The 23,417-nt window shown below is 44.5% G+C and overlaps 2 protein-coding genes across 3 annotated transcripts; one reads left to right on the forward strand and one right to left on the reverse strand.

Annotated features, from left to right (window-relative positions):
* Nucleotides 1-82: 82 nt before the first annotated feature.
* LOC106576531 (uncharacterized) lies at nt 83-12,256 on the reverse strand. Of its 2 annotated transcripts, XM_045700093.2 has the most exons (19): nt 11,940-12,256; nt 11,779-11,837; nt 11,525-11,588; nt 11,260-11,417; nt 11,015-11,079; nt 10,809-10,902; nt 10,271-10,543; nt 9,675-9,968; nt 8,933-9,184; nt 8,024-8,344; nt 6,083-6,168; nt 5,688-5,907; nt 5,191-5,352; nt 4,745-4,935; nt 4,328-4,479; nt 3,860-4,117; nt 3,310-3,463; nt 2,613-2,745; nt 83-222 (listed from the first exon to the last, which is right to left on the reverse strand). In XM_045700093.2, coding segments are annotated over exons 1-19 (3,063 nt in total). In that variant the 5' UTR covers nt 11,942-12,256; the 3' UTR covers nt 83-97. The 2 variants fall into 2 exon arrangements, with proteins under 2 accessions (XP_045556049.2, XP_045556050.2); XM_045700094.2 differs by lacking the exon at nt 11,940-12,256 and having other exon boundaries at nt 11,779-11,932.
* Nucleotides 12,257-12,920: 664 nt separating this feature from the next.
* LOC106576499 (crystal protein) lies at nt 12,921-23,083 on the forward strand. Its single transcript, XM_045700095.2, has 8 exons — nt 12,921-13,563; nt 13,808-14,009; nt 14,820-14,953; nt 16,646-16,773; nt 17,595-17,713; nt 18,126-18,266; nt 18,916-19,088; nt 21,463-23,083. Exons 1-8 carry the CDS (start codon nt 13,045-13,047, stop codon nt 21,913-21,915), a joined length of 1,869 nt encoding a protein of 622 aa, XP_045556051.1. The 5' UTR covers nt 12,921-13,044; the 3' UTR covers nt 21,916-23,083.
* The last annotated feature ends 334 nt before the right edge of the window (nt 23,084-23,417 follow it).

The following is a 23,417-nucleotide window of genomic DNA, read 5'->3' on the forward strand; positions in this document are numbered from 1 at the left end:
TGGCAATATTTACTTAGTGAAGACATCTGCACAAAATATATTTAATGAATCCCTGATAATACTAAGGACAAGAGGAAAAATATGTGGTTCCAAGTGTTTATTGAGGCCTTGCCCTCTCATAATAATTCATTATAGCCTTTGTTGCGCTCACACCAAGCATCGTCAACATCAAGACACCCATGGTTCCTCCCACGACGTAGATCATTGTCAAAGCCTCATCCCCTGCAAGGAAACAGACACATACTGAATTATAGCTACACTTTGTAAGGGTGATGTGTATGCTTCCATACAGCCGTCACGCCTTAAGCTAGCGTAAAGCAGAGGCAGCAATTTTTTAAATAACCTTTAAAATGTTGATACATCCTTACATTTTCAACTTGGAACTTGCCGGGTCTTCTCAACTCCCATCTCAAGTTGCAGGTGAAACGTTGGAATTTAAAAAGTGCTCCGTTATCAAATAACATTTGCCTCGAAGTAATAGAACAGGATACCTTTTGCATCTTTGATATTTTAAGTAGAAATTGTGCACCAATATTTAATTTTAAAAGACGTTCCCATTAATCTTGACCACATGGAAAATGGAATTAAATCTGATTTCTAATAAATAGACTTGCTATTGCCAAAATGTGCCTTTTTAACATGTCCCTTCTTGGAAGATTTTACCCGACTGAAAACCAACATTTTGCCAAGTTTTCACCATCATTGTAAAGCCCTTGTTATTTTTGCTGTTTTGACAAAATAATTTCTGAAGAGTTATTTATTTCATGTGATTAGTGATGCATTAAGAAAAAAAAAACTTGTCCCTCATTTTAAGGTCAAACCTGTTACGTGAACTGAACTCAGTTGTAAAATGATGAAACTATACCATTTTAAATAATTTTCTCAAAAGACATCTTAGTCAAATCATAGTGTAAAAGCTGGTTCTACTCTTTTTGGCCATTTTCTGGTGTTTTGTGTTGGAAAACTGAGCAGGTTGAGCATAACATGTTAACAACCCTGTTAGCCATATACAGGCTAGAAATGTTTTAATGGTTACATTTTTTGTTGTTGTAAAGCTTGCATTCAATTGTCCCTCCCTGTTGCATACAACAAACTTCCATCCCCCCTGTCACAGGAGGATTTGGGCCGATTTAAGATGAAATCAAACCTGTTACAGTCAACCCTGTTACTTTAATTGGCACTTAAAAATTACTATAGTCAGTGCCTATTATTTAACCTTGATGGGGGAAAAAAGTATTATGTTATATTATTGTATTATGTTATATTATAAAATCAGGTGAAAGAAAAAGTTACAACACCCAAAAGGGACACATTTCCTGGAACGACCCAACAATTATACACCACCATCTTAGTCATCTCTCATTGATTGGGACAGGCGGGTGTCAGTCAAAGCGATGGCGATGTCATTTACAAAATAACCTGCAACACTCTACTCAGACTGCATCCAGTTTGCTATCACAGTGCCATCCGTTTCATCATCAAAGCCCCATGTACCACCCACCACTGGCCCTCGCTACTTATTCGTCGCCAGACCCACTGGCTCCAGGTCATCTATAAGTCTCTGCTAAGTAAAGCTCCGCCTTCTCAGCGCACTGGTCACCATAACACCCACCCGTAGCACGCGCTCCAGCAGGTATATCTCACTGGTCATCCCCAAAGCCAACACCTCTTTGGCCACCTTTCCTTCCAGTTCTCTGCTGCCAATGACTGGAACGAACTGCAAAAATCGCTGAAGTTGGAGACATATCTCCCTCACTAACTTTAAGCATCAGCTATCTGAGCAGCTTACTGATCGCTGCAGCTGTACACAGACCATCTGTAAATAGCCCATCCAACTACCTACCATATCCCCATATCGTTTTTATTGACTTTTGCACACCAGTATTTCTACTTGCACAACATCATCTGCACATCTATCACTCCTGTGTTAATTTGCTAAACTGTAATAACTTCGCTACTATGGCTTATTTATTGCCTTACCTCCTTACGCCATTTGCACACACTGTATATAGACTTTTTCTATTGTGTTATTGACTGTAGGTTTTACACATGGAATAAACACTCGTTTGTGTCGCACTGCTTTGCTTTCTTGGCCAGGTCGCAGTTGTAAATGAAAACTTGATCAACTGGCCTACCTGGTTAAATAAAAAAGCGACGCTTGAGTTGCGGTCATGACATGAAACACTTCGGCATGGACACCTAAGTGTCTCGATCGATCTGGAAGATCAGAAACAGATAATATGGTGGCGTACACATTGTTAGATCACCTCATTGAGCAAAAATGTATTTCATTTCATAAACGGAGCATTTTCTAAGTTCCAACGCTCCACGACAGCAGTTGAAGACACCGGTAAGTTCAAATTATGGAAGTATCGCCATGTAACAGTTTGTTGAAAAATTGCTGCTGGTGCTTTACACGAGTTAAGGTGTAACGGCTGCATGGAAGCATTCACATATCACTGTTACAAACTGAATTAGTATCCAAGACATCATTTGGAGCATCCCCAGATACCACAGGCCTGTTCAAGAATGTTACAGAAGTCTCAGAAATAAATGTATAGATTAAAATGATATTGGCAACGCTCAAAACATTTCACATCACACCAACTCACAGTTGGAGAGTTTGGTCCCTGGTGCCGCCTCAGGGGTGACCATCAGTGGTCCTGCAGACACGACCACAGCTACTTTGATGTATGGATCCCATTTAGCTGTTGATCTCTTTGAAAGTCTCTGGGTGGTACAGTTCTACAGAGAATCATAGGAAAAGATGTTTAAAAAAATAATGACCAAGTTACTAATAAATGTGCATAACTGTTTGTTCGATCAATACAGATTTGTTTGTTGAGCAAAGCTGAATATCAGCTTTAAAAAGATGCACTATGCAGACATCTCCACCATTTCCTGGTTGCTAAAGTTCTAATAGTTTGCCTAATTTCAGTTTATGTGACTAAACAAGTAAGTATAGTGTAAGAATCATTATACCATCTAAACCGCTGTGAAATATATTTTCCACAACCAAAAATATTGTATTTTCAGCCGTTGGAAGCTGGTGTACAAAAAATAAAGATAGACGCAAAAACGAAACTTATGAATGGAAAGCATAGAAATAGCTCATATAGAAAGATCTACCGCTTCTTAGACTTACTTTCAATTAAAATGACTGCTCTATAACACATTTCTATGTGTATTTGTAAGGTCTAATACATACGTCCTAATCATTCTTACCATTTTTAAATTGAACAACTGTATCTACTAAGATTTCCAATATATTTATAATGGCAAATAGACTTGAACTTGTTAGAAATTTACCGTAGTACAGTCCTCATCGTGACTGCATATCCGGGCCAGGCAGTGGATGTAGATGGGTAACTCCTTGGGCATAGTGAACATGTGAATGGAGAATCTGCTCCTCTGTGACACACCGTTCACAGAGAGCCAATGAAAGGTGCTGTCAACAGGGCAGCTGAGGACGAGAGAATAGGGCATGATCCCAAACTGCTTTTTTTAAGTCTTGAAAATCCAAGGTCATGCCCATTAGATTTGAAACGGAAGATAATGTTTGAAAACATGGAGGTACCATCTTGTCCAAAAACAAATAATATTTTATGCCTCAACAAAAGAACCCTATACTCTAATAACCTATCCCCCCCATCACATAATGCCTCTACATTACATTTTATATTGCTCGATTGAACACAGCCCAGAGTTTAGAATACCATATTTCACACCAGGGTCATATTCACTAGAAATCAAACAGAAGAAAATTGACTAAAAACAGGAGAGGCTACCTGAACTTCTCCAATAACAAACTCTTGTTTTTTGTGTGCACAAATGAATATGACCCAGGACAGTAACCGACCCATCTAGAAGAAAGAAGCCCTTGGTTTCGTCCTGTGGATCTGGGCTTTCTGTGGCCCAGCAGGAAATCACTTCTAGCAGGACCTCCGAGGCGAACGTGTTGTTTGTCAGGAGGGCCACCTCGAAGAAGAGTACGTCGCTGAGGTGGAGGGCGATGGAGTCTCTGTAGCCGTAGGAGAAGGAGTCGTCGCTGTACATGGTCATGGCCAGCCCCAGCTCATGGGAGGAGTTGTACTCCACCACAGAGTGGGAGGTGATCCTGGAGGGGTAGAGAGGGGATTGGTCAAAACACAGTTTTATGATTCTGATCCATTGTATGAATCAGAAGATTACTTGTACATTTCAAAAGGTACCGGTAATATTCCCTCCATTTGCAAGCCTTCAAGCTACAGGACGAGTGTTTCCTTGTAGGTCACAAAATCAGAAACATCTCCTGGCCCCAGAATTACTCCGATCTGTCTTTTCTTACCACTCCATATCTACATTTATCTGGGTGTTGCGGACATAGTTCCGGGGGTAGATGCACTTCCAGATAACCTTGAGATCTCTTCGTGTGATGGTCCGCTCTCTGCTCAAGGTCACTGTCAGAGTGTTCCGGAACTCGATGTGTGTTCTGTTCACCTGGACACACACAAGCATGTAAACAAACACACATTCGCACAAGCATACACATGCACAAACACACAATCCCATTTCATCCACAGAGTGCTGTGCACAATGGCATAATCACATTACAGTAATGCCTGGCAAGCATTTCGCTACACTTGCATTAACACCTGCTAACCATGTGGATGTGACAAATAAATTTGATTTGAGGTATCCAGTGTGACCTGTTGTATAGATTCCATTATAACCCCTTTGCACATCTATATGCACGGTCACTCACCAGCCGTATCGTTCCACACTGCGAGGGTTTGCGCAACACGTGGAAGTGGTAGAGCGTCTCGCTCTCCTCCATGGTGCAACGGCCTTCATTCAAGACAACCGTCACGTCGCCACCGAAGTAGCCAATCAGGAAGGCTTTGGCGACACCTCCGGCCATCGATCTATCCAGGCACTGGGTGAACATCCCCTTTTCTGTTGGAATTAACTTTTTTTACCCCCAAAAGGAATCAGTGTCGTATTCATTAGGCACAGAACGGAAGAAACCAGACTAAAACGGAGGGACTGCCTGAACTTCTCCAATAAAAATGCTTGTTTTCCATTGCAAAACAAAACATTTTCAGTTGTGTGCCCTATTGAACATGACCCATCAGTGAACAGGAGTGGTGTAGAGAATACAAAAAAGGTACACCAACAGACATATTGCACGATAACAAGCAGCTAACTGACCATAACAGACAGGATGTGAGGCAGGGGTAGGAGGGGGAACGAAGGCAGGCCCGACATCATAGAAGCCATGTTGACACACACAGGTGTAGGAGTTCAGAGTGTTGACGCACAAAGAATTGGCGTCACACCTGTTCAGGTCAGGGGTCGCACACTCATCTGGGTCTGTCCAAAAGGGAGGGTAAAGTTATCCCTATGCACTGCTCTTGGGTCAGTTTCGCATTTCCCCCACTAATGGTTAAGGTTAGAATTGGAAGAGGGGAAGCTGACTTCACCCTGGAGCGTAAAAAAACATCAGCAGCATTCTCTGTAATGCACAGAGGGTATATTATTTCAGTGATAGTGTGCCAAGCAATGTACAAACCGCACATTTGGGACAGGTAACCGCCTAGGTAAGCAAGAATTATAGTTTTAAACTTGTGTGATGCATTCAAAGACATGAAATGTTGATAGAAATCTGACAATACTCCACGTGATGCTGTTGTTGGTGGTTCTCTTACCATCCCAGTAGATGATCCCATCCTTGACTGTGATATTGGGTGGCTGGAGGGACTGAATATGGTCCAGTTGCTCGCCAGGTGGTAGCGGTAAGTCTGCGTCGGTTATGGAAGCATCAAAGCCTTGAAAGGTAATCTGTGTTTTGGATTCGCCTTCCAGCTCCTTGAATGCAACCAACTCCACCCTGGTCTTAATCGGGTACTCTTTCAAAAGCTCCTCCAGCTACAGACATGAAGAAATGTCAGTGAGAGGGAGGCCAGGGTTGTGTTCACAAGGCCACACGACAGAAAACTTGATTAAACATATTACAAAAAATAAAAATTAATGTTTGTCAAGTCCAAGTAGTCCCTCTCGGTTTCAGTCAGTTTTATTCCATTTGGTGCCCAAAGACACTCACTAGTTTTTCGTAGATGCGCTTCAGCTCAGCCCAAGGCTCAGTCTTTGGGTCCAACACCATTAACCAAGGCACAACGAAGGCTAGAACTGAGAAAGCAAAACGTCACTTCATAAGTAATAGCATAACAATGCACGAGAAGACAATTAAAGCACTAGTTTAAAGAAAACTACCTGATCATATCAAGTGCATGTAGAATAGCAAATCTGTTCCTGCAACAACATTCAGTTCTACTCCTTAACATACCCAACAATATAAACAACATCTGGCGTACGTTCAGTAGGCAAACGTCGTGGAACACTGGGGATCGAAATATCGTGAAGAGAGATTACGTGCTTCCTTACTCTACATTTGATACATGCATATACACTACCAGTCAAAAGCTTGGACACATTCAAGGGTTTTTCTTTATTTTTACTATTTTCTACATCTTAGAATAGTGAAGAAATCAAAACTATGAAATAACACATATGGAATCATGTAGTAGCCAAACAAGTGTTAAACATATCAAAATATATTTTAGATTCTTCAAAGTAGCCACCCTTTGCCTTGACAGCTTTACACACTCTTGGCATTCTCTCAACCAGCTTCATGAGGTTGTCACCTGGAATGCATATCAATTAACAGGTGTGCCTGAAGTTAATTTGTGGAATTTCTTTCCTTAATGCGTTTGAGCCAATCAGTTGTGTTGTGACAAGGTAGGGGTGGTATACAGAAGACAGCCCTATTTGGTAAAAGACCGAGTCCATATTATGGCAAGAATAGCAAAAATAAGCAAAGAGAAACGACAGTCCAACATTAGTTTAAGACTTTAAGACATGAAGGTCAATCAATGTGAAAAATGTCAAGAACTTTGAAAGTTCCTTCAAGTGCAGTTGCTAAAACTGCTAAAAAGTGCTATGATGAAACTAGCTCTCATGAGGACCGCCACAGGAGAGGAATACCTCGAGTTACCTCTGCTGCAGAGGATAAGTTCATTATAGTTACCAGCCTCAGAAATTGCATCCCAAATAAATGCTTCAGAGTTCAAGTAACAGACATCTCAACATCAACTGTTCAGAGGAGACTGCGTGAGTCAGGCCTTCATGGTCGAATTGCTGCAAAGAAACCACCAATAAGAAGAATACTTGCTTGGGGCAAGAAACACGAGCAATGGACATTAAACTGATGGAAATCTGTCCTTTGCTCTGATGAGTCCAAATTTGAGATTTTTGGTTCCAACCGCCGTGTCTTTGTGAGACGCAAAGTAGGTGAACGGATGATCTCCGCATGCGTGTTTCCCACCGTGAAGCATGGAGGTGGTGTGATGGTGCTTTGCTGGTGACACTGTCAGAATTTTAGGCACACTTAGCAAAGCATGGCTACCACAGCATTCTGCAGCAAGACGCCATCCCCTCTGGTTTGCGCTTAGTGGGACTATCATTTGTTTTTCAACAGGGAAATGACCCAAAACACCTCCAAGCTGTATAAGGGCTATTTGACCACGGAGGAGAGTGGTGGAGTGACGCATCAGACAACCTGGCCTCCACAATCACCGACCTCAACCCAATTGAGATGGCTTGGGATGAGTTGGACCGCAGAGTGAAGGAAAAGCAGCCAACAAGTGCTCAGCAAATGTGGGAAGACTGTTGGAAAAGCATTCCAGGTGACTACCTCGAAGTTGGTTGAGAGAATGCGAAGAGTGTGCAAAGCTGTCATCAAGGCAAAGGGTGGCTACTTTGAAGAATTTCAAATATATTTTGTTTAACAGTTTTTGGTTACTTCATGATTCCATGTGTGTTATTTTATTGTTTTGACGTCTTTATTATTCTACAATGTAGAAAATAGTAAAAAATTAAGTAAAACCCTTGAATGAGTAGGTGTGTCCAAACCTTTGACTGGTACTGCATTTATGATCATTCCACAACGTTGTGCCCTACTGAACACAGCCCAGATGACACCAACCTCGGTCTTCATTCGGCCTCAGGGTGGACGCCACCGGCAGCACGAGGGCTTTGACGGAAACGTTGACTCCATCGAAACACACCAGGGCCGGGTCGGCGCTCCACTCGCCGTCACACTCTTCCCACACGTCCAGGGCATAGTGCGCGCCCTCAATGAGCCCCGGGAGGCGGAGCAAAGGCTCCATCAGCCGGCCTTGCTGGATGGTCGAGCCGTTGTCATAAGACAGCTGGTACTGAAAGGCCACGCCCTGTCCGGTACCACCAATCCACAGTGCCGTAGAGTCCTCAGGACGGTAGCGCAGTTCTGATACACCTCTGGGTCCTAGGAGAGAGAAGACAGGAGTAGGGTGAAGTAGACCCTAGATGCTGATTTTGGGTCAGTTTAGCATTTCCCCTCTGATGTTTAAAGTTAGGATTGGGGGAAGGGAGTCAGATCCTAGATCTAGGATTGGGGGAAGGGAATCAGATCCTAGATCTGTGCCTAGGGGAAACTTCACCACTGAGCAGAGAGGAGAAAGCAAAGACCCACCCAACATGGCAGATACAGGCTGTTGTAGTGGTCTTCAATACAAGTTCTATAGACCCCACAGCGTGGGCAGGCTTTTGTTCCAGCCCAGTACTGCTGCCATACGGTGTTTACTAAACTAATCATCAATCACTTGAATAGTTGAATCAGGTGTTGGATTGGAACAAAAGCATGCACATAAGCATGTGACTGCACTTTCTTTAATCACCAATCAAGCTGATTAAATAAACAATTTAATCAAGCTGATTAAACTTAATAATTCTCTCCATTCAATCCCCCACTAAATTAATCTCCAACCGAGTCAAAAATAAACATGAGAGCTACCCAAACATTTATCCCGCAACAGCTCAACATGAGCCTCGAGGTCTGGGCTCCGTAGTTTACCTGTGCGAGCGCATACGGTCTTGGAGCTCATGACCACGCTGTCTCCGCATAGCGCCTCTACTCTGGCCGAGTACTGGCTGCAGGGCAGCAGGCTGGCCACCGTGTGGCTGGTGAGCAGGGTGGTGTAGTGGAGCACCCCCTGGTGGTAGATCCTGAACACGGAGATAGAAGAAGTGTTCCTCACCACCCAGCTCAGGGTGTAGTTGTCCGGCCCTGAGGAGGTCTGCCACAGGTTCTCAATTTCTGAGTGGACTAAAGAGAGGGCCGATACAGTCATTTCCAGAAGTGTTCACCGTAAGCAAAGTAGGAGAAAGGCAATTGAAGATTGTGTGAAAACAGTGCCTTGGAGGAACAGATGTTATGGGTTTACTTTGGCTGCATATCAATAGAAGTGACTTCCTCTTTTCTCCTTCCCCTCATGTGCAATTATCAGAGAACTCTGTTAGAATAGGTGAAGGTACCGGCCCTACCTCCTCAGAACACCGGCCCTACCTCCTCAGAACACCGGCCCTACCTCCTCAGAACACCGGCCCTACCTCCTCAGAACACCGGCCCTACCTCCTCAGAACACCGGCCCTACCTCCTCAGAACACCGGCCCTACCTCCTCAGAACACCGGCCCTACCTCCTCAGAACACCGGCCCTACCTCAGATTTGCGCATATAAAGGGAAGGAGACAAGGAGGGGAAGAAACTTAAGACTTGACACTCAGCCTAGCAAAGCATCAACTAGGTGGATCTTACCAGTATTCCCGTTGATGAGGACCATTCTGCTGTGGCGAGCCTCCGTGCCCGCCTGGCACACCGTCTGCAGGCCAAACTTCACCCTGCTACACGGCGGCAGGTCAGACTGAGAGAACACAAAGGTGTCCAGTGTGTGCCTGAAGGACCTCTCCTCCAGGACATGGTTGGTGCCATTGAGGTAGAGGACCGTGACAAGGAAGAAGGAGAACTTGCGGTTGTCGGGACAGTCCCAGGACACCGTGACACTGCTGCTGTTCCACAACGTCACCTGGAAATGTCTGGGGACTTCTGGGTCTGGATATGAATAGAAATTATACAGCAAAATGTAACAAAGTAATTACTTCATAAATATCAATACAACACAGTGCTGCTCATATCAGTACTGAGCTCATGGGACGGGACATAAGTTAAATTCCTCAAAAATCTATAGTTTATTATTTTAGATCAAAAAGGCCTGTAAATAACAGTTTGAACCTTTAAGATTGGTGCGATTACACAGGGTGACAACGACTAGAGAGCTACCATGGGTGTATTCACTAGGAACCAGCGTATTAGTTTTGCTACAGTGTGCACTAATGAATACACCCCAACTGTACCTGTGATAGTGGAGAGACAGGTAAGCGAGTGGCTGCCTGCCATCTCCACACAGGCAGCATAGGAACTGCAGGACTTCAGGGCTGTGAAGCGGTAGTGGTTGGAGTGGGTACTGTCCACACTAAGGGCAGCGTAGGCCTTCATCTCAGAGTGGTATAGGGACACAGAGTGGACGGGGACAGGGGCAGCCGGGGACTGCATCTTCTCTTTCCAGGACACCAGTAACATGGAGGTACTCCTGGACTCCAGCGTCAAGGGATAGCGCACGGTGTGACCTAGGAGAGGAGATGGGAGTCATGACTACATTTATGACCTGCACACCAGTGGTATAGTGGGCATATTCCCAGATCATCACCTGAATTCTGTGTCCATCTTGATTTCACTTTTGCGTCTCTCTCTCGTCTGTCTGCCTTTCTGACGATCCATCTGTGTCTGTCTACCTACCTTAATCTCTCTCCTTCCATCTCCCTCCCTCTATTTATCTCTCGGTCCCCCTCTCTCTCTCTCGAACAAAGACAGACAAAGACGTAACAACGTTACCGAGCATGAGGATGAAGTCTGGGTCCTGATAGAGGTACAGAGTGCTGTTTTCACACGCAAACACCTCATTGGTGGAGAACAACTCCAGGGCTTCCTAAGAGCGATAACATGAGAATGGACAAACATTCATCTTTCATTCAAAAGGGACATTATGGTGACACCAGATAAGAGGAGAATGTCATCACTTATATTACAGGTCTACCCACCAGAGTGCTATTGATGGGCTGTTGGTCAGGTTTATGTATACTTCTGAACTCAATGGAATGTGAACCTTCAAGTTAAGAAAATATAATAATTTATACTGTAGCATGATCTAATGAAGGCCAATGGTAATCTCAGAATCCCAGAACTAAAATATTGCATAATTTGTTTAGATCAATGGATACAGGACAGTGTTTGAACTTAGATAAAGTCTTAACAATGAGTGGAAGGGAGGAAAACCTATACTTACCTGGGAAGATGGAGAAAATCCACTTCCGAACCATGACACCATATTGAAGTGTCAATTTGTGCTCCACAGTAGTGGCAACTGTCAAAGATGAAAATGTGTCCTCTCTCCAAATGGATTTCAATTTGGTGGCGTTCAACCATAAATGTCCTTCTGGCCAACTGTAGAGAATCAAAGTGAACAAGACACATAGGTGTAAGTTAGTGCCAAGTGCATGGTTCAGAAGTTTGGCGTGATTATGTGTTTATGAAATACTTGACTTATTTACCTGCCAAACAAGGAATTGTTGCTGATCTTCCAACATATGGAGAAAGTAAAACTACTGCAGCTTCCTGCAGATTGTAAGAAGCTAACGTTACATGTCACAATTAACTCATGAAAATCAACCAAACCCCGCGTTCCGAGAGGAAAATAAGCTAAATACATGTTTGTGTGTAACTCATAATTGATGTAAACAGCATAACCACTCAGTATCAATTACAAACACAACAATAACGCACTTAGCACGCACAGGCTACTTACCGAGAGATATCGTGTGAGGTACAAGAATGAACAATATAAATGGAAACGCGAAACAGGTCCTGCAAAAGCAAAGTCGGTGTTCTTTATCAATAACCATGGCCACCTTAATTCACCATTCAATTAATAATACAAGAACCAAATGAAGTATATGTTTAGCCTACATGTTTCTTGCGACTGTTATTTTGCACTCAGGTATGGGTAAGCGTGATTGACTTGAGGAGAACAAACGACTGACCTAACGTCATCGACTAATAATGATTGACAGGTGCAGGTCAATCTGATTGGGCCCACTGTCTTGGTGCAGGTTTGATCACAAATTATTTGCACAATATCATATATTATGATGATTAACTAATGTTACAGATATGGATTGGGGGGAGGGGAATCTGATCCTAGATCTGTACCTAGGGGAAACGTCACACAGAGCAATATTGTGAGCACCCAAGAATGAGCTGAGCTTCACATCATGGGAACCCATTATCTCGTTAGGTAAAGGAAAGATCACCTGCCTCCCATTACTGGAAGTGCATCACAGGGTCCTGGCTATCCCAAGTATATCAGTCATGAGTCCTAATCCACAGTTGTCTGACAAGGGAAGTTCTGTCTGAGAACTGTCCATGATTCTCCAATTGGCCAAATTGGTGTCACGAGTATCCACAGTATCCACACAGGCCACTGTAAGAACCAAAGATTCTTATTGTTAAACCCAAGATCGTTCACATGGGGCTTTTACATGGGAATCATTTTCACACTGTGAGCACTCAATCAAGGAGGTGGGCAGAGCCAAGCTTGAGCTAGAAATATATTATTTGGTGCATTTTAGTATTCATTTGCATATTTATTTTAGGGAACGCCTACTCTCGGAAGTGCATGTGTGCGTTGTGAAAGCACTTGAATTAACCTCTTCTCTCCTAAGTAATGTACTTTTCTAGGAAGTTTAGGAAGTCAATCTTCAAAAAAAATGAAAAGTTTTGGGAACAGAAAACTGTATAGAGGTTGGATGTTTAATCTGAGAAAATAAGTAGAATGTGGAACCAGTTTTGTCTTGATTGATATAGTCCCTCTGACCTGCCACTGGACTTCCTCTCTTTACCAAATATGGTATGAAAAGGAAAGCCGTTAGGGGAAGTGAAAGCATTTCCCCCTTATTCATCTGTGTAGGAGTTTAGGCTTCAATTTTCTCCCCCAGCTAGGACGCAACTGGAGAATGATCTGACCTGACTGAGAGACCCTGGCTAATACTTTCTAATAATTCATTCAGGAAAGATGGAGAGCTGTCACTGTTTCTTGCTGCTTTGCTCACTGGTCTTTGCGTTGTCTTTTGCAGAGGAGGCAAAGTTTGAGAATGAGATCGACCTTAAAGAGTTTATTAGAAGGATTTCTTCCTCTGGACTACTGGTCAGGGATCAGCCTCTGGCTATCAACAGAGACCTTCGCTTTGAAACAAACTCACTGGAGGAGCTTGGAGATCCAGAGGATTCCATTCCCATCTGGACTGATGAGGAACCAGTCATCCAGAATACACTCAACACCGGGACTACCATCCCTGATATTCCTGACTATGGCCCCATAGTGTTGACCAACAATGGGGTGATCAAGGGACTCACAGTGGAAAAGTCCCACATATTTTATGGGATCCCGTACGCGGACCCACCTGTGGCCACGTACCGCTGGAAGCCCCCCAGACCGGTGACCCCGTGGCCGGGGGTTCACGACGCCACGTACCCGAGGGACGCGTGTATGCAAGGCTGCAGTGGCCCTATATCTGACGAGTGCCCTCAGAAGGTAGGGGACTAACACAGATGGGCTTGATAATTATGTTGTTATGATTTAGCACGGTGTTCTACCAGTATGTCATGTGCAGCGTGTTGACAGTGAACCATGAAATTAACAAAGTCCTGAATAATCTCCCGATAACATCCAGGAATGTCTTTGATTCATCAATAATGTGAGTATTTTATTTGCCGTGTGAAATGGCGTCTGAAATGTGAATATTTGGTTTCTGAAATGAAATGTGATCGTCCCATAGGTGAGTGAGAACTGCCTCTACCTCAACATATTTGTACCTCTGGATGTGAACTTCAGTTCCCCTTTACTGACAACCCTGCCAGTGATGGTGTGGATCCACGGGGGGGATTTCATTGCTGGCTCAGCCTCCAAGCCCCTGTACGATGGGAGGTTCATCAGTAACTTCACTCACACTGTGGTGGTGAGCATGGGGTATCGGCTAGGTAAGACAGGTCTTCTTTAGCTCCGGGGCGGAGTTTCTCTAGGTACATATCTAGGATCAGTTTCCCTAAACCTTACCTAACGTTAATCCTTAGTGGGGAAAATGCCAAACTGACCAGGGTCCAACGTCTATCTATTTATCCAGGCTAGTTTCCTTGAGATCAAATCGTTTCTTTCATAAGAGACCTGGAACAGGGCAGAGACCTTGTGTGAATCATTAGCATGTGTGTGTGTGTGTGTGTGTGTGTGTGTGTGTGTGTGTGTGTGTGTGTGTGTGTGTGGGGGGGGGGGGGGGGGGGGGGGGGGCTGATTACATTACCCTACACAGTCCCAAAAATAGGATGGTGATTCCAAACATTTCTGAACAGAGAGCTTGTCTGATTTAGCAGAAGACCCTGGGTATATCATATATATATGCTGTGTATATATAATATACTTTTCTCAAGTGGACTCATCCCATCCTCTCCTCAATAAACACCATTTGGTGGGTGTAGCGAGTTGTGACCCTGTGGTGGCCTGATCAATATGGGTGTGTGAGACCATTGAGAAAAGGCCATTATCTGTGTGGGTGCCAGAAGAGGCTGGTGGGCAGAGATGGGAGGATGGGTTCATTGTAATGGCTGGAATGGCATAAATAGAACCATATCAAAACACCATGTGTTGATATGTTTGAATCTGTTCCATCAATTCCACTTCAGACAACATAATCATTAGCCAGTCCTCCTATATCTCTGCCCACCAGTCTCCTCTGAGGTGTGTGTTGTTTTGTGTATAGTTTTTCATGGTCCATGGAACTTGCTGTATCATTGCAGGGGCGTTTGGTTTCCTCGTCTCGGGAAAAGACCCCAAAACCTCAGCAACCGGGAATTATGGGATCCTGGATCAGCAGGTTGCTCTTCTCTGGGTTCAACAAAACATTGCTCTGTTCGGAGGCGACCCCAGCAAGGCAAGCACGTACACATTATCCTGGGTCATGTTCATTAGAGCATGCAAGGGAAAAGATTTACAAATGTTTCGCAATGGAAAACGAATTTGAGTGTTTCTGAGACAAGCCCTCGTAGTCCCTGCCTGTTTATGTCTGTTTTTTTATCTATTTAACACCTAATGATCCACGGTCACACAGTCGTACAAAATTACAACATCTGATTTTCTTCCACCACCTCAAGTCCTTGATGATCTCAACGGGCTCAAACTGATCTTTTTGTTTTGGTGCAGAGTTGGGGGTCACTTCTTTTTGTGCAGAGTTGGGGTTCAGGTGCAGAGTTGGGGTTCAGGTGCAGAGTTGGGGTTCAGGTGCAGAGTTGGGGTTCAGGTGCAGAGTTGGGGTTCAGGTGCAGAGTTGGGGTTCAGGTGCAGGGTTGGGCGTTAGGTGCAGGGTTAGGGGTCAGGTGCAGGGTTGGGCGTTAGGTGCAGGGTTAGGGGTTAGGTGCAGGGTTAGGGGTCAGGTGCAGGGTTGGGCGTTAGGTGCAGGGTTAGGGGTCAGGTGCAGGGTTAGGGGTCAGGTGCAGGGTTAGGGGTCAGGTTCAGGGTTGGGCGTTAGGTGCAGGGTTGGGCGTTAGGTGCAGGGTTAGGGGTCAGGTGCAGGGTTGGGCGTTAGTTGCAGGGTTAGGGGTCAGGTGCAGGGTTGGGCGTTAGGTGCAGGGTTAGGGGTCAGGTGCAGGGTTAGGGGTCAGGTGCAGGGTTGGGGTCCAGGTGCAGGGTTAGGGGTCAGGTGCAAGGTTGGGGTCCATGTGCAGGGTTGGGGTCCATGTGCAGGGTTAGGCGTTAGGTGCAGGGTTAGGGGTCAGGTGCAGGGTTGGGCGTCAAGTACCGGGTTGGGGGTCAGGTGCAGGGTTGGGGTCAGGGAAAGGGTTGGGGTCAATTCCATTTAAATTCAGTCAATTCAGGAAGTAAATATACATTTCAATTCCAATTGTTGTCATTGAACAGTGAATTGGAATTTCTGTCCACTTCCTGAATGGACTGAATTGAAATGGAATTGATCCCAACTCTGGTCAGGAAAAACTCCAGATACACTGACCTAGATATTCACATTCTGACCATGTATAGAAATACCTTGTTGACAAGGTTGTAATTCAGCAGTGGTTGTTGTTGAATGACCTCTATATATCCCGTGGTGCTGTTGTGACTGATCTGTAGTGACACCACGCTACTGGGAGAATAACAGCCTCTGTGAGGCATAGCGAAGAGCTCCTCCAGCCCTGATGAAATTTCTCTGAGTGGTTATCGAGTGGGGAAAGATGCTGTTCGGAGATAGGGTTATGCTGCAGAGTAGGGTTGCAAAAATCCAGGAACTTTCAATAAATTCTCTGGTTTTCCAGAAGCCCTAGTTGTGCCCTACTGCAGAGACAGACCCAACACAAACACATTCGTTGGATCATGCAGAAAGAGAAATTGCTGGCATCTCATACAAACAGCTAGTACCACACGCTGGTTGGTTCAGTAAAAGTGATGTTGAAAGCCGTTCAGTTCTGTATACCAACTCCATCAAACAAAGATAAACAGCTTTATCATTCTGAATTATATCTAAATGAGGCATAAAACCATCAGGATTATATGTGTTTGTGTACTTTGTTATTTTCTCTGTCTGTGGATATACAACACAACCCTGATTATGGCCCATTAACATCCAACACAGGTGACCATATTTGGGGAGAGTGCAGGAGCCCAGTCAGTGAGCCTCCATCTGATGGTCCAGAGCAGTAAGCCACTGTTCAAACAGGCTGTGTTCCAGAGCCTACCCTTCTCCATCCCTCTCAAGACCAGGTCGGTGACCTCTAACGCCTAACATCTGGGTAGTGTTCATTAGGGCACACTGCAGCAAAAACAAGCATTTCTCATTAGACAGATCCACATTTATCTTCCTGTTTCAGTCCGTTTCCTTCCTTTGACCGAATGTACACATGACTCAGCTGGTGGTCTTGCTCGCTAACTCCTTAAAAGATGAAATCTGCCGAGGTGGAAACGGCGCCACTGTCCGCCCCACCGCCGTTGTTTTTGTTTTGTTGACGAAGCTGAGCGTCGTGCAACGTAACAAAATAAATGGCAGTACGTATTCTACTGTTCTATCGCGCGTGCGATGATGGCAAAGGGAAAAATAGAGTGTTCATTGCTTCCAGTAACTTCTTCCTTGTTATAATATCCCAAACAGACGTGGCGGTTTCACCATTAAGGATTTCAGGTTTAAGAAGGAGACCCTCACTTTGCTTCTATCATCTATATAGATCAACTTATCCTTCCCACATTTAGAATAAGTAATCCTTACCATATGTGAAATTGACTACAGAAGTGAATCGCCCACCTTCCTGATAAGTGTTTTGTTATACGGCCTGCCTAGCTACAAGGAGTAAATGGGATTAATTGAATAAAATTCAATTCAATCAATTAAATTCAATGTTACTTGTCCCGTCAGGGTTACAGTTTAGACATGCTAATTTATCCAAGGAGACGAGGTAACGTTAAGTTCCTGTCTATGTCCTAGTAAAACAGTCATTCTATCTCCAGCTGTCGTTACTCTCCTGGTGGCACTACCTAATGTTCCCATTGAGCAGGGAGAGACTATCTGTGGTCTGTTTTCTTTGTTCCAGACATGATGCCCTGAAGCTGGGGAGGGACTTTGCCAGACAGGCCAACTGCTCTGTGAGCGACATCGTGTGCCTGCTGTCCCTCAGTCCTCAGGCTGTCCTCGCTGCCCAGATGAAGTCAAGTAGGAGACCAGTCTTCTTCTGTGTCTCTGTCTGTCTGTCTCTGACTGACCGTTTTTAGACAGAGTTGTGTCCCAAATGGCCCCCTATCCCCATAGGGCTCGGGTCAAAAGTAAGGAACAATTTGGGACACAACAAAAGTTGACCCTCTATCTATCTACTGTTGACCTATCTAAGTTGACCCTCTACCTATCTACTGTTGACCTATCTAAGTTGACCCTTATTCATGACAAAATCAACATCTCAGAGTTGCTTAAGTGTGTTTCACTACAGAGCTAGTTGTTTAGCATTTTGAGTGGAGTCATTTTATGTATATTTGCAGGATGTATTTTGGTAAGTAGCTAATTGTTGTTCTCTCTGACTCTCTCTCTCTTTCTTCCCCCTCCTCATCTCTCTTCTCTCTCTCTGTCTCAGGTTCCAAAGTGGTGAATCCCTTCAGGTTCCTGGAGATCTTTGAGACCTGGGGGCCCTACATGGACGGAGAGCTGATCAAGGAGCAGGCTGTGACTGCCTTCCAGAAGGGCCACTGGCAGAAGGAGAAACCAGTCCTCCTTGGTATGGACCACTTGAAATACACTCACATTTAACCAGAACAGCTTTTAACGGCTGGCCCAATAACACTTAATAATACATTTAATTTGGCATATGTCTTTCAGGACACTCAAGGACAACTTACAGTATATTAAAAGTAGGTACTCTGTACTAGTGAAGACATCTGTTCCACACTTAAGGTTACAGAGGTGGTTCGGTGCATGTGTGATGACGAGTAACCATTGCCAGAGACCTGAAGAGTTGCATTGGCTCCCCAAGTCAATGCCTGGACTTTGGCTAAGCTGGCTAATGCTGTGACTTAATTAGATTGAGTAGTTGAATGTTAGATGGTGAAGTGCAATTGGTTCCCTCTCAGCTGGCCACTCAACATAACACATCTGTAGGAGAGATTCTTCATCCCTGATGTGTTCTGTGTCCTTCCCTTCTACAGGATCCATGGTTAAATTCATACCAGGGTTGTGTTCATTAGGGCACGCAATGAAAAATGTTTTAAAACATTATATAGAAAATGTAAATTATTCCAGATAGTCCCTCCCTCCCTGTTTCATCCCAATTTCTTCTGTTTGGTGCCTAATGAACACAACCAAGATTATACCAGAACATTTGGACCAACATTTTGAAGGCATGTTGTTGACGTACAACAATCTTGCAGGGACCACTTCAGAGGAGGGGGTGATCTTTGTGTACGGGGTCTTCACCAAGCCTGTGTCTGCGGTGGAGAGCACCGTCTACACCGCGGCCATCTTCAAACAGCACGCCCTCAGGATCCTACGCAAGTACCTGCCCCTGTACAAGGACATTGACCGACGGGACATGCTGGCTCAGGTAAAATCTGACTTTCACAGAGGGTGCGTCCCAATAATCTCTCCTTTCTCCCAAAGTGTGCACTTGTTCACTTCCCTTAATGGTTTTGGCAGGAAATTACTGGTATGGAAACTCCAGCCTATGCCTACACCAATCCAATGCTTTTAAATGAGTAGTGAACGGGTCCAGACATCAGGAAGACGAGATCATTGGGACGTAGCCAGGGAGAAACTCAGTGTTGTCCATGCATACATGTTAGATAAAAAAAGACAAATCGAATGTAAAAAGAACACTGATCAATCGTTCCAAAAAGTAATGTTTTAAATTTAAAGTCAACAAAAGTTTTGGCAATGTTCATTGTCAAGCTCCAGATCAGTGGTTGTAGGGCTAGACGGTCACGTCTGCAGCCAGTGGACTGTAGAGAGAGACCTCGGAGCGCGATGAGGACACATCTGCCCATCTCCTCGCTTCATCTCACCGCATCTAGATGAGCCTTGTTGAGCTCTGGGGAGAAGGTTTCAGTAGGTACAGATCTAGGATCCTTCCCCTCCCCCAATCATAACCAACAAAAAATGCTAAACTGACCCAAGATAAGCATCTACTCTAGCGGTACCTTCACCCTACTCCCCATGCTGAAAATCTCTTACTCAATTCTCTGTGGGAATGCTCTGTCCAAGCCATCAAAAAAATAAGGACGGACTTAATCATCATAATTATAGGCTACCAAATTTGTATTAGGTTCCGATTATTTGTTTGATTAACCAAACTATCACAATAACCCAGAGCTAGGTTTCTAACTGCCTGAATTATTTTAGAGGTAAACGCTTTGAATATTCTGATTTTAATCTGTGTAGAGATGGGTTACTTCTGATAGTTTGGTTCTTCATAGTGCAACTCCACATGATTACCAGCAGAGGGGGATAAAATACTACTTTCTGTTTAGGCTCCACCCATGGCCATCTTCCTGCAAGAATCATTATTAGTGCCATCTGGAGCAGAGTGCCATTGTCTCTTTGAGATGTATACCACACAGTGGAAGCAGATCTTCAGGAAATAAGAGACACAGAGGAAGACTACCCAATCACAGTTTCCCCAAGCTACAGATCTAGGATCAGCTTCCCCTCCCCCCATCCTAACCTTAACCATTATTGGGGGAAATGCAAAACTGACCAAAGGTCAGTGTCTAGGGGCAACTTCACCCAATCACAGCCAGAGAGCTGACGTCAGATAGCCTGGGCTGCATACTGAATATGGCTCTACTTCACTACCAGCTCAGGCTAGATGATGTTCAGTGTGGATTACAGGATAAACTGACTCCAACCACACTAGAGACAACAACAGACGATGAATACATAAGCTGCATCAGTAGAATACATGCATTCACTGTAGTGAGGGAAACGCTCTCATTTCCAAGTCTACATCCAAAATGTGAAACAGAGAGCTTGGATGGTAAATAGCCTCAGGCACTCTTTCTGAAGGTTTTGAATCTAAAGTGAGAGATGAGTGTGCTGAGAGAGGCAGGGGGCAGAAGGTGACACTCCCATACCTGTTTGGTATTCATATACAGTTCACTGTGTGTGTGTGTGTGTGTGTGTCTGTGTGTCTGTGTGTCGTGTGTGTGTGTGTGTGTGTGTGTCTGTGCAGTGAAGAGGAGCAGAATAGGAGGAAGGACCCCCCCCCCCCCCCCCTCCGAAAGGACAGGTCTCAGGGGAGGGGAGGGTCATGACAAATGTCAGCTATTGCACTGAGGCCACATGGCTCAGCCTGGGAGGGGGAGAAGGAGAGGTAAAGGGGAAGAGAGGGAGGGGTAGAGAAAGTGAACTGGGGAGAAGGAAAGTTGGAGATAAAGTGAGCTGTTGAGAGAGCGAGGGGCATGTATCTGTGACCAATAGATGCATATCTGTATTCCCATTCCTGTGAAATCCATAGATTAGGGACTTATGAATGTTTTTCAATTGACTGATTTCCTTATATGAACTGTAACTCAGTAAAATCTTTGAAATTGTTGCATGTTGCGTTTTTATATTTTTGTTCAGTGTATATCCTGAGGACACTGAGGGTTACAGGTGTTCTAGATGATTCTGTGCCGCGTAGGCGGCTGCCCTGAGTGTATTCCTGAGTATAGCTTCCAGGTAACAAGCGAGACAAAAGGCTTTGAGCGGCAGTTCTGTAGCACACACACTAGCCACTAGGGACTCTTTTCTCTGTTTGTTGAACTCGATGACCTCTCTGTTTACCCCCAGATCGTATTGACCTCAATGACCTCTTTGTTTATCCCCAGATTATATTGAACTCAATGACCTCTCTGTTTAACCTCAGATTCTATTGAACTCAATGGCCTCTTTGTTTACCCACAGATTGTATTGACCTCAATGACCTCTCTACTTACCTCCAGATTGTGACAGACTACGTCTTCCTTTGCCCCTCCCGCAAGGCAGCCCGGGCGGGCACCAAAGTGGGCAGCGCCGTGTGGATGTACGTCTTCGACCATGTGACGTCGGACCACAGTGTGTGGTCCGGTCTGTCGTTCTGCTACGAGCACGTGTGTCACGGCGCTGAGCTGCCCTTCCTCTTCGACACGGCCTCCGTGGCCAACTTCACGCTGGCCCCACCCGAGCGGCTGCTGTCCAATCGGATGCTGTGTTACTGGGGGACATTCGCCCACACCGGAGACCCGGCCTCACGGATGCAACAGAGCAGCTTCTGTAGACAGCAGCGCCTGCCGGCCTGGCCCCGCTACTCGGACACCAGCTCCTGGTTGGTCATGAACTTCACTGTCCGCTCCCATGCCCAGGTGGGCACCAGGGACCATATCTGTGACTTCTGGGACAAGCTGGGCATCTATTAGAGCATATGGGTGGGCATGGGGCGGGCAAAGGTGTTGGTATTGGTTATGTATGCATACATAGTGTGTTATGTCACATTTGACAATTCACCCTACAGTGGGAATGGTTGTCACCCTGTACACATCATTAATAGTGTATGACTTCCACTTAGAGATGATTTGTGAAGGACTTATGTAGTCCTTATGAAGCCTTTATGTATGCTATATAAAGCCTTTATAAGGTGTACTTGTTTAAAGTGGCCCAAAGCTGATTGTGTTTGTTATAACTGTGTGAAGTCAGTTGACATTCAGTGACTTGACCTCCTTATAGAAGATGACTCCATTTAGTTCATAAACAATGGAAGTTTGTCTTTTACATATCCCATTCTCCCTGGGGGACATGCTCTCTCTTTCCATCCCCTCTCTTCTCTCTAGCTCTCTTTCCACATAGAGGGATTGGGGCTAGAGCCAGGGTCAGACACAGTTATTTCATGTTTATGACTATATTATGATGGTGTTATAACATAGTTTAACTATGACAGTGTTAACAGTGACTTGTGACAGTTATAACAGTTTGACTATATTGTGACTGTTATAATATATAATATACAGTTTGACTGTATTATGACTTATAAGATACAATTTGACTGTATTATGACTGTTATAACATACAGTTTGACTGTATTATGACTGTTATAACATATAGTTTGACTGTATTATGACTGTTATAACATACAGTTTGACTGTATTATGACTGTTATAACATACAGTTTGACTGTATTATGACTTATGACATAGTTTTTGACTATTATGATTGTTATTTTTTTTTAATGTAACCTTTATTTAACTAGGAAAGTCAGATAAGAACAACTTCTTATTTATAATGACAGCCTACCCCAGCCTACCCCCTCTGCCCCTTGTTCAGGGGCAGAAGGACAGATTTGTACCTTGTCAGCTCGGGGATTCGATCCAGCAACCTTTCGGTTACTGGCCCAACGCTCTAACCACTAGGCTACCTGCCGCTCCAATCATAAACATAGTTTATGACTGTTATAACATACAGTTTGTGAAGAGAAGACGATGCGGGGAAGAGAAGAAGATGAGGGGAAGGAGGGGAAGAGAAGAAGACAAGGGGAAGGAGGGGAAGAGAAGAAGACGAGGGGAAGGAGGGGAAGAGAAGAAGACAAGGGGAAGGAGGGGATAAGAAGAAGACGAGGGGAAGGAGGGGATAAGAAGAAGACGAGGGGAAGGAGGGGAAGAGAAGAAGACAAGGGGAAGGAGGGGATGAAAAGGTGCAGTCATCCTTCTCTCCCCTGACGTATGAAGCATATCTGTGTATCTACGTTGGAAGGATTGCATGTTTTTATTTTTCTAACCCTTTCTCGTCCCCAGCTGCTTCATTTGCTATGATTTGTGCTGTGATATGTTGGCTACATGAATGCCCCACTGTCGCTTTACATGTGAATCATTTTGGATAATGTTTTTTCTATGCCAAATAAATCACAGTGAGAAATACTCAATGTCAT

Source organism: Salmo salar, chromosome 17 (assembly GCF_965601325.2).
Source record: "Salmo salar chromosome 17, fSalSal1, whole genome shotgun sequence".
In the NCBI taxonomy this organism is placed as follows: Eukaryota; Metazoa; Chordata; class Actinopteri; order Salmoniformes; family Salmonidae; genus Salmo; species Salmo salar.